This window comes from Purpureocillium takamizusanense, chromosome 2 (assembly GCF_022605165.1).
Source record: "Purpureocillium takamizusanense chromosome 2, complete sequence".
NCBI lineage: Eukaryota > Fungi > Ascomycota > Sordariomycetes > Hypocreales > Ophiocordycipitaceae > Purpureocillium > Purpureocillium takamizusanense.
Window position 1 is genome coordinate 344,065 of NC_063069.1, and position 11,289 is coordinate 355,353.

General features: G+C 57.5%; 2 protein-coding genes across 2 annotated transcripts; one reads left to right on the plus strand and one right to left on the minus strand.

The window, feature by feature from the left end:
• Positions 1 to 4,281: 4,281 nt before the first annotated feature.
• On the minus strand, positions 4,282 to 4,707 carry JDV02_001924 (uncharacterized protein; the record flags this gene model as incomplete). The annotated part of the gene is made up of 1 exon (XM_047982898.1): positions 4,282 to 4,707. The coding sequence occupies one exon, from the start codon at positions 4,705 to 4,707 to the stop codon at positions 4,282 to 4,284; it is 426 nt and encodes a 141-aa protein (XP_047838868.1).
• Positions 4,708 to 8,470: 3,763 nt separating this feature from the next.
• Positions 8,471 to 10,408, plus strand: JDV02_001925 (uncharacterized protein; the record flags this gene model as incomplete). The annotated part of the gene is made up of 2 exons (XM_047982899.1): positions 8,471 to 8,928; positions 9,478 to 10,408. Exons 1-2 carry the CDS (start codon positions 8,900 to 8,902, stop codon positions 10,406 to 10,408), a joined length of 960 nt encoding a protein of 319 aa, XP_047838869.1. The 5' UTR covers positions 8,471 to 8,899.
• Between the last annotated feature and the right edge of the window lie 881 nt (positions 10,409 to 11,289).

The window sequence follows — 11,289 nt, forward strand, 5'->3', positions numbered from 1 at the left end:
CAACGGAGGCGTGGGGACTCTCTCTGGGTGGCCCTGGCCATGCACGCCACCACGTTGGCGACGACTCACTTCAGCTCGCCAGGTCAGAAAGAAAACCGGGAAAATTTCAGTCACGCTGTGCGTCTACCCGTCCCATCTGTAAGTTTGTTGGTGCGTGTAAGCCGTTCGCCGGACCGGTGTGTAGAGAGGTAGTAAGGTATCCCTACCCATGTTAGTACTTGGTACCTTGCCTTGGCTCACTGTCGGCCAGAGCCGCACTTGTGGGTGGCACAGGTGGTACAAATAGGACCTACTCAATGCTGTACTTGGCAGTAGCTGTACCGGGGCCACACATCAACGTCATAGTAGCACCTATAGTACCTACCTTACTTACCGAGCAGGGCCTTTGTAGGGCGGCGTGGGGGGCGAGCAGATGGCGTTACACGAGATGGTGCAGGCTTCCCGAAGAGCGTTCGGTGCAACCCGCGATCCGTCCGTGGGGAGGGGAGTGGCCGTGTGACGGGCTGGCCCTGGCCGCCAAGTGCGCGCGCTGTGGCTGCCGTGCCGGGATCTAGGTAGGATAGACGGGGCGTAGGCATCGTGTTCGAGCGGGATGGCGGGGCTCGATGATGTCGTCGAGTTCCAGGTCGAGTCGCGCGGCGGTGTGGCTCGTTCGCTCGCTCGCTCGCTCGCTCTCGAGCCGTGGCCGCTGTGGCACGACGTCGGCATGAATACCTTAGGTAAGGTAGGGTGAGCGAGCGCGCTCGTGTTGCGTGCATGTTATTATACAAATGATCCGACGCCGCAAGTCCTATTTGCTAGGCTTCTTTATCATGGCTTGTTCAAGGGTCGAGCCTTTGGGCACGGAAGCGATGCAGTGCATTGCATGGCGTTCGCCTGGACCAGTCGCCAGTCGCTGCTGCAGCGCTGCTGCCCAGGCATCCTGGCTGCAGATCGTTCCTGCCGCACGGCACTTGGGGCGCTGGGAAAAGAGTCCAGAGGAAGGCGCGGGCGCAGTTGGAACGAGGCCAGGCGTCGTCTCAGGGAAAGAGCGCACTCGCTGATGCGCGACGTACTTCGTACAGTAGGTACTTCGTACCAAGGTAGTACTACCTATTGGATCAGACGGTGGATGGATTCATTGGATGGATGCAGGTAGGATGGAGGGGTACCCCCAGGCTCCAATTTCTCCTCATCAAGGAAGCCGGAGCGGCATCCCCCTCCCCCCTTCCTTTCCAATCCATCAATCCACCACCTCATCGGCCACACCACCACCACCACCATTGATTGATTGCATAGCATAGGTACGTTGATCCCTGCATCGCCCGCCCGCTGAAGACTGGCAGAGTCGTCCTGCAGCCAACTCTTTCTCTTTCTCATTCTCTCTCTTCATCGGGTTTGCCAACCCTCGTCCGTCTGCCTGCATTCCCTTCCCCACTCTCTCGCCCGCTGCCACGCGGACGATTCAGAAAAGCCAGGCGCGTTGAAGACGCCCGTGCCGCGCCGCGACGCCGCCTCGCCCTTGCGCCTCGAGCAGTCTCAAGCTCATTCCAAGGCAGGCAACGTGTCTCAAGACTAGGTACTGCGATCCTTTGCCAAACAGACGGCCTTCTCACTCTTAATTCTTGCCTTCGATAGGGTCATCACGGCGCCATACCAGCGATATTCGCCAAACGCGAAACTTGTGCGGAGAGGCACATCGGTTGCGGTTTTACTCATCTGCATATCCACGAGCGAGCGAGCGAGAAAGAGACAGACAGACAGAGAGAGAGAGAGCACAGTGAGACATGTGTCGAGGCCACTACCCATGACGACATGGTGCATGCTGTGCCATGCGCACTCTTCTTAGAGACGACAATCGGGGTATTTCGATGTACTATCCCAACCGCCCCAATACTCCAGGAGTCCGCCTCGTTGACGATCCTTCCACGGCCGGTAGGCCAACCCCCTACTCTATAAGCAGGAAAAAAGTACAAGTCAAACCATTCACTTCCTGTCGCTTGGTGAGAAGTTGATCCGTCGGGCAACGAGGCGTGGCTCCTCCATGTAGCCTTTCGTCGTGCATGGCCCTAGCCGAAGGCGCCCCAGTAGCGCATCAAGGAGGGCTGCGGTTTGCGCTTCAGTCCTTCCCCTGAGCCCGGAGAAGCCTTCCGGGCGCGATCCGCCCCACGCATTGCTAGGTTTGCACGTCCTTGACTGTTCCCGCTCACAAACTCGGGCTTCGGATGAGAATGCAGCTCACTTGCAGACCGACAACGGAGGCTGTCATGAGCACTCTGTAGTCTGGCATCCTGGCTGCCTGAGCCAGCATGCAAGTTCATCCGTCGTGGGAGCAAGCGATGCTAACCCGACACATGGCGACCAAGACAGAAACCATTAGTCTACTGATGTTCTGACCAGCGGCGCTACCGGATGCCGGCCACACAGTCCCGAGACCCTGTCATGGGTGGATGTCTCGGGCGGCTGGCTTTGACTTGTCGCCGCCCTCTCGGGAGCTTGCCACAGCGCGTTGACAGCCATGGCAGCATCCTGGCACTGGCATGTGCTGTGGCCTGCAGCCTACCAGTGTGTGTGCCGCACAGCAGGGCACTGCCTCTAGTGCCTTCGGACGACCGTTTTGCCACAGATGGACACGGACAAGTCACGATGGCGATGCTGCTGCGGTCCTCCCCCCCGGCGGCCCAGAGCGCACAGCTACAGCTACGAAGCAGCAACGTGTTAGTGACCACCCCTCTGCAGGCCTGGGGCGTGGGTGCCATCCACGAGGGCGTTGGGGAGTGGGAGGGGTCTGACGGTACTGTGTAGATGGGATGTACTGATACCGGAACAAACCGCAGGGTTCGATCGAGAACGTTGTGAATAAGAGTTCGCATGTCTCTGCACCCCGCGTTGTGCCGCAGGTGGACCATCCCTCTGTGCAACATCGAATAGGCCCTGCGATGCAGCATGGCTGCAGCAGACTGCTTGCCTGCAGACGCCGCACCTGAGCCGGCATCCGAGATATTGATTGGTTCGGACTGATGAGACCTGTCAGGTGCTTATTCTGCGCTGGGCTGTGGACGAAACACTCGGCTGCTGCGTCTGCTCGACGGGCCACCTTTGCCAGCGGGCAGTGGATGATGCGTACTTTGTAGTACATCGTACGTACTGGACCGCCTACTCACCGGTTCGCGTGAGCACAAATGTCTCTAACAAGAGGCTTCGGGAGCTGAAAGGGGCCGCGGTGGCGGTTGCGTTCCGTCGACCAGGAGCGGGCCGGACGTGGAGGATGGCGGGCTGGGAGTCCTGGCTCCTGGATGCTGACCAGGGAATCCCGGGCCATTCCGCGCCATCCGCCTCCCCCGCAATCCGTGGACCTATTATTGACAACACATGTCTCGCCCAGGTATTGTGGGCGCAGCACGAAGTAACTACGGCTGCTCAGCACGTACGCGCCGCCTGAGACCCCGAGCGAGCCGCTGATAGCCCCGAAAGGGTCCCGTCACGGAGCGCGACGACCGCAGGGTGCCATCGTGTACTAATTCGCCGACTTCTGGCGCAGGAGGCTCTCTGCCGGCCATGGAGGCGACAACCGGCGGCTGTTGCGTGACCGTTCCCGTACCACGTCTGCGTGTCTCACATACGAGCCCTCCGCGTCGCGCCGCAAGACAGGCGCTGATCTGACCCCGGGACGCAGAGTGAAGCTCGCACTTCAGCCTCGCGAGCCCGGTCTCCAAAGCCCTCGCCAGCCTCGATGGCGGTCGGCACAGGGTCACTGACGACTGTGGGGAAGCACAATCGTCCGGGAAGATGGGTGTGAACAGGGGCCTAGGAACTGGAAGCTAGCACGCCGCGGGAGCACCAGATGATCAACTCCCACACCCCCTCGGATTGCCTTGGTTGGGCCGAGTCGCCCCAGATGCCCAGTCAGATTGTCCGCCCTTGGTATAAGGACCCAGAGCTACCAGACTCATCGTCTTGGGGCCAATGGCGACTATCCCCAGTCGCAGAGGGCCAAGTTGAGTGATCGTCGTTGGCTTTGGGTTGCAACTGCCGACCCAGTCCGCATCTCGTCGCCGCCGCCAGCGACGCCTCTGTGTCAACCGTTGTGCCCACCATGCGGCAACGACCAGTGATAACCTAGAAGCAGTCAGGATGAAAGGCCCCGGCCGCGCAGGGATGTTGAAAAGTACACCGGCTTCGTCATGACCTCCGAGAAATCCGAGTTCTCGACCGGATACCAAGGCCGTGTTTTCTGATGTGAGCTTATAGACGGCCGCAATGCAGGTATCATGGCTGTAACAACCCACGCACGCCCCCTCCTCAAGTCCACGCCGCCTCTTCTTGCTGTCCGGGCCAGACGGGAGTATCAGTGTCGCCCGGCTTTGCCACCTCTTCTCGGTCGCCTACATCTGACTGGTGTGGCGTCACGAGAACATCCATTACGAGCTGCAGCCCGGCAGGAGCCACAATTCTGGCGAAACCGTCCGCGTGGGAGTGGCTTGGCCCGCGCAAACAAGGCTGGCCGTGGCGCCCAATGGTTGGTGTCTGTGTCACCCAACGGCCAAGGCAGCATCGACCACACATGCTCCGCAGACACATTAGTGACAGGTCGGTGAGTCGCTCGGAGGCGTTCATGACGGCTTGAACGCCGTCGATCATCGCCTCATCATAGGCGCGGCATGTTACGGCCGCCAGGCTCAGGCGTGTCGGACCTAAACTCCTGAAGCGATTGGCGATTCGTGGCATGAGAGACAAGGCAGGTCTCTGATTCAGGTATGACAGCAGTCTCCGCGAATCACTGCTCTGATCACGAGTTTTTTAGGCTTGCAGCTTGCAGCTTGTATCGCTCCCCGGGTCCCATGATCGGTTACCCATGCGGCGTGCACATGAGTTATTTGGCTTTCAACTCCGTGATGCTGAACCGGGGTTGAAGAACTCGGAGCGCATGTCTGGGACCCATGATGGAACGCGGTCGAGATCGCCAACTGGGAGTGATTGCTGGCTCGCCCTGCGATGCCATCGTTGTCGTGCACTTGCGTGGACTGTTCGTTCCAACTGGGTGGTTGTAAGCCCGCGACGATGGAGTTGAAACTTCCCAACTGCAGTCACATGCCCAGGTATAGGCATATGGCGACTATAAGGAGATGTCATCCACACGTATCCGTGGACGGCTCCCGATGTTTGTAACCATAAATGCTGTTGCAGTGATTCCGCAAATGCGGCCGTCTCGGAGTTGTGGAAGCTCTCCGTGGTCTCTATTCACCTGCCGCCACAACTGACAAGAACTCGACACGCACGAGGCAGACACATGTCGTCAATACATAGGGAACGGGAGTTTTGCAAAAGGTATCCGCGTCAAGTCGGACGTTCTCGAAACGAAAAATAATCCGATAGGGGACGGTACCCGTTGCAGCTAGGCTGGGGCGTCGATGCCGTACATGCTGCTGCCACTGTGATGACGGCGAAGCGATTTGCATCCAACTTTGTGAAAGAATAATTGTATAAACCCTTGAAAGAAGAATCGTTCAGATTAAAAGAGGTTAAACTGCGCGCCTTGATAGCGAAGGACGGGCTGGTCACTAGACGATGCCTCGCGGCGCCCTCCAATCTCTAGGGCTGGTCCGGCACCACGCCCGAGAGCGGCATATGGCAAAGACGCATGCAGAGCATTACGCGACCCAATACTCTTCTTCTTTTCTCCTATTATGTGCTCGTTTTCTTTGGCAGTGTTGTTGTCATCATCGTCCGCATCGTTGGTCAGAGCGTGGTGTCGAAGGAGCGCACGAGAAAACACGCAACCCGGCGCGAGCGATCGATGGCTCTTGGGCAAACAAACAGTCGGCTAAAGCAACCATATTGAATAAAAGATGGGATTTTTTGGAGGTTGGGGTTATGATTTCAGGGGACATGCAGCAAGGTAATGATGCTGATGGTAGCGTGAAACCAGTCTGACAGAGATAATCAAAAGTCATAGGATATTGAAAAGTTGGATTCCAAAGCACTTGCTGACAGCGCAACAAGTTCGTTTTCTTTTTAAGATGAAAAGCTCCGCCAGGGGTCATCTGATTCCAAAGGACGAAGGGGAAAAAGCGTCATGTCGATTTTAGAGCTTGGAGTAGTCGTCGGATATCAAGGGGTGCTCCATTTCGACGCTAGGAAGCACTTCCGGCTCAATGATGTCGCCCGATGTCGGCGCCAGCCGGATGAAGAGACGAGAGAAGTCTCCCGACGATCGCAGGGGCTTCGGCTCTTCCTCTCTCACTGAGGTTTCTGTGCTAGGGGGCGGAGAGATATCGGCGGGACGGGGCGAGCAGCAACTCGCAAAGAGAGGGTACGATGCACTCAGCCACCCGTGCATCAAGAGCATAGCATCCGACAGTCCCCGGTTGGAAATCTGACGGAGGCATGTGCGCGTACGACCGGCCTCGCGCTGCCCGGCCCGCGATGATCATCATCACTGCATAGTAGCAGTAGTAGTAGTACGTAGTCCCACGGATGGACCTCGGGGGCTGAGCTCGCCTCGCTGAAGGAGCATCTTTGATACCTGCAGACATTCTCTGTAACCTAAGGGCTGCGCTCCGCCACGTCGTCGTGCATTGGGAGACTGCTGCTCAGGGGTCCGTCTCTGATTTCTCGAGCTGGGGCGACTGCATGTGCCTCGGGGAAAACGGCGAGGACTTTTGGCGACGGGAAGATCGCCGCGATGCCGCCAACTCAGCCGAACCCAACGAGTCAGGAAATCGATGTGCATAGGGGGAAAGACGCGCAAGAACAAGGGGGCGTTGTAGTTTGATTCGATTCACATTGGAACGGCAACGTCACCACAGCAGTGCACACGCCGCGTCATTTTGTACCACGATCTCTGGCCCGTTGGTGCTTTTCATATTATTTTCTGCTTGATACGGTAGGTGCTGGCTGTAATGTATCATGACCCGCCAAGTGGGATGTTTTAGATGCGCGCGTTACGCGTACACATCAAGGACAGAAAGGTCCGCCGCTGGACAGGGACAGGTTCATCAATGCAACCAGACCACGGGAAGTGATGACCGGGATCAAGGGGGGTAGTATCGCGGCGCTGGGGCATAACGACGACCCGCCCATGACGATTCGCTCGCCCAAAACCTTCTTTTGACTTGAGCGGCAATTTGAGCGCCAATTCAGTTGCCGAATGGTAAGTACTCAGTAACTTGGTAGGTTTGCGACGCAGAAACCGAGCACTCACTGGATGTCAAGTGCGTGCCTAGAAGACTGAGAAGAACGGCCGCGTGCTGCCACATTCCAACACAGTCATGGCTCTTGGGCCGGAAGTTAGTTGGTAGATCCACCACCACCCAACCCAATTAATTCTATCCATGCCTTTCTTGGTCCATTTCGCACTGCGACTGAGAGAGAGCTCGCATTGGCACTCGAGGAACGTGTCAATCTGATTGATGGAAAAGAATTCATGCGGCCGACTCCAACCTAGCACGGCTGGAGCAAGTTAAGTTGAAGGGGGCTCGAACCGAGGCGAGCAGTGCAGTTCCGCGCAGCCGAAGAGAGGGATCAACTGCTGGACGATCCTAGAAACAAAACCCGGCAAATGCGGTGATGTGACGTCTGGCGCGTGCCAAAGGGACCCCTGGGTAAGCCGCGCCAAGACGGCTGCGATGCCATAGACCTGGTTGCCATGCAGGTTGGATCCTCTGGCGACACCAATGAGGTCGGCATGATGCCTGAAAGAAGACGAGCGCCAATTCAAACAATTGCGGTCCCTTGAATTTTGCATGGGCGGGCAGGCGGGGAGGAGGGGCCCAGTGGGACGGGACCAAGGGACTGGACTGGAACTCAATGGCACGACGTTTTTGGAGACGGTCGGGTCCATGGACTCGAGCCCGCTCCCCCGACCGATTTCCGGCGGCTCAGACCAGCTGGCTAGGCTGGAGCTCGGTCGTCGGAGACGATGGCACCGGGGGGGGCATGTTGTTTTAGTGCGGAGCCAGGCTTGCGTCGCCTCCTGGGGGGGCTACTAGTACTACGGGTATCATGCACAGCCTCGCCGGCCGTCATGCGGCTGGTGGTCGCGTGGGGAAACAACTACGTACGTAGACGTGGTGAAGAAAGAAAGTCTGGAGAGAGTCTTGAAAGGGTTGCCCCGCATGCATTGGAGACGGACGGGAGAGAGAGAGAGAGAACAAAGATAGCCTTGGTACTAGCCCGCTTGGGGGGAGGGGAGAACCACAAATGGAACACCGGGAACGCGCGGCAGCACGGGGGTAGGTGATGTGGTCAAGGCGGGTGACACGCGGACGGGTTGTTGGTCCCTTGCTTGCTTGCTCTCTCCGTTCCGTCCGTCGTCGTCGTCGACATCGTGGGTCAGGACGCGCGCTTGCGATGCCAAGCTGACGAGGACGGACGGGCCCTGGCCGGGGGGTTCGGGCTCGCGTGGGAATCATTGGCTCGATGGCCTGCGGGAGTGCGTCACGGCCCTGCGTTTCCCTCAACCCAACTTCGTATCCACCGCCGCCGCCGGCTAGCCTACCGGCCAACTTGGTGGTGGCCCGCTCGCTCGACCTCACCTCACACGCGGCGGCGGCGGGAAGGGGAAAGGAGGGGCGAGAACGTGGAAGAAGAGAGCGGCGGCGGGCTGACGATGACTGACGGGGAACCAAGGGTTTGTTCCAGTCGTACCTTTTGGCTCTCGGGGACTCGTCCGGAGGGAGGCAATGGGGACGCGAAGAGGGCTCCGCCAGAAGAGCCCTGATGCTGATGCTGATGCTGATGCTGCTGATGCTTGGCAAAAATGGTTACGTATGGCCGAGGAGCGATGCGCCTTTGTCATTGATGTTGGGTGCGTGTGCGTGCATCAACAAGTCTCATCATCAAGGGAGGCGTCTCGCTTTGTACAAGTGCAGGTACGTACGAGAGGACTCGCGCAGGGCAGGCCACGAGATCGAAGATTATGCAGATTTACCAGGGGGTGTGGTTGTGGTTAGGTGAGCCCGTCATGCAAACTCTCTCTCCCCATCCATCCATCATCGTACGTTCGCTTTAAACAGTGCGCGCGCGCGCATTGAACAAACAGACACACACACACACACACACACACACACAAGTAGGCTGGGGCTCCCCCGGTCATCGTCATCCCAACCAACAAACATTCCCTGATGCCACTCGTTTTTGGAATCAATCACTGAGTCTGTTGCCCTTGGACCGACTGGGTCGCCCCGATTCTGCACGGGCTGTTTCCCCTCTTGGCTATGCCTTTGCTCGTTGCCCTTGCCTTGCCTTCCTTTCTCCCCCTCCCCCCCGCTTCGGGCAGACTTTGTTGATGGTGTTTGGGTTGTTGCTGCTGCTGGCTGCCCTTGATGAACGATAGATAATAGCCGGGGCAAACAAAACACCAAGCACGGCTGTCTGGCTGGCTGGCTGGCGGGAGGAAACTCACACCATGGTGTCTTGCGTGGGGAGCGTTCCCAAGAGAGCCATAGCCGTTGTCATTATTCTCCTCTTGGCTTTCGTCGTCGTCCAACATCTCAGTTCCGCAAATGACTTTGCCCTCGAGGGGCACCTCTCCGAGTCGATAAACATCCTCGGCGCATGCACCGTCGACGCCGCCTCCGCCACCGCCTCCTCCTCCTCCGACAACGACAACTTCGCTTCACATGAGAACCCTTTGATACCCAATATAATACACCAAGTATGGAGGACCGCCGACGTCAGCACATACTCTACCGTCGTGGAAGCATCCCGCGACAAATGGGTGGCCATGTTCGAGCCCCTCAACTACACCGTCAAGCTATGGACCGATGACGACGTCGCCGCGCTGGTCAAGACCAGGTACGCCTGGCTGCAGTCGACCTTTGAGGGCTACCCGCACAACATCCAGCGCGCCGACATCGCGCGACTGCTCGTCGTCCACGCAGAGGGCGGCATCTACGCCGACCTCGACGTCTACCCGCAGTCGAGCGAGCAGATATCATGCCTGCAGCGGCGCGGGCTCCAGGCCGTCTTCGCCCCGACTGGCGGCACGGCCGGCCTCAGCAACCACTTCTTCATGGCCGAGCGCGGGTCCGCCTTCCTCCAGTGGGCGCTCTACGAGGCCAAGCGACGCGGGGGGGCGTCCTCGCGCCGCATCCTGCTGCCGTACCTCCGCGTCTTCTGGTCCACGGGCCCGCTGATGCTGACGGCAGCCTTTCGCAAGTACGCCTGGCTGTACGGCACGCTGCGCCATGACCTGGGCTTGCTGGACGAGAGGTACGCCCGCGTCGCGGTGCATCACGCGGCGGGCCGCTCGTGGCACGGGTCGGACGGCCTCGCGCTGAATTACATTGCGGATCATTTCCGCCTGGACGCGCTCGTCATGGGCGTTGCGTTTGTGGCTTCGCTGCTGGGCTTGGTGTATGTGGTCAGGAGGCGTTATGTCGGGGGTACGGCGCTGGACTGTAACCTGTCTAGATTGTTTTATTAGTCTAGATGTCTGGAGGCATTGTATCAGTGTTATGTAGGGTCCGCTAATGCGAGCGGCCCATATTCCTCTGAGTGGGCGGCGCGTCTCCGCCTAGAGGAGCTCTGGCAGGGCTGCTTTAATTCCCGCATTACTCAGACGACGCTGACGAGAGGATCGTGCCTGACTACAAGGGGCCTCTAAGCAGCATGCTTTTGCCAATAACTCATCCTTCCCTATTCCTTGCTCTCTTAGCGTGCTAGTACTGTACATACTGTATATAGTAGAGACAATTGCGGAATTTCTCGCCGATCTTTAGATATACCGTAAATCGGCTTAAACTCGCTTTATGCTAGCTTCGGTAGCAGCTACGACATATAAGTAATCCGTATTAGTCGCCTAAGGGCTATGTATCCATTCGACAGGAGCCGAGCGCATTTATCGGCGTTTCCCGCACTGATAACAATATAACATAAAGTTCAACCCTAAGATGCCCTGCGCCTTAACATTACTCCCGCGATATAGTAGACATACAGTCTTAGTAATAGTAGCGGTAAATACGGCCGCTACGGACATCTAGCGACTAACCACTAAGAATATACTATGATCTATAAGCAATAGTATCTAATTGTATAATGCGGTGCTCTAACTTAGCATATTTAATCTTAACTATTTTCAGCTATATACGACTACTTATAGAAACCGTAATTCCAATATAGACGGATCCCTGCCTTTATTATAGTACTATAGCACGGCACTAATGTTCTAAGTTATGCATTAGTCTGTCCTTAGGGAGGATAACGCAAAGATGAATTCCCGTAACTGCAAACTTACTCCTTATCGATGGGGCAAAATACCGAGCTATCGCTGTTGGCTAAAGAAAGTTCAGGTCTATAAATTGATCA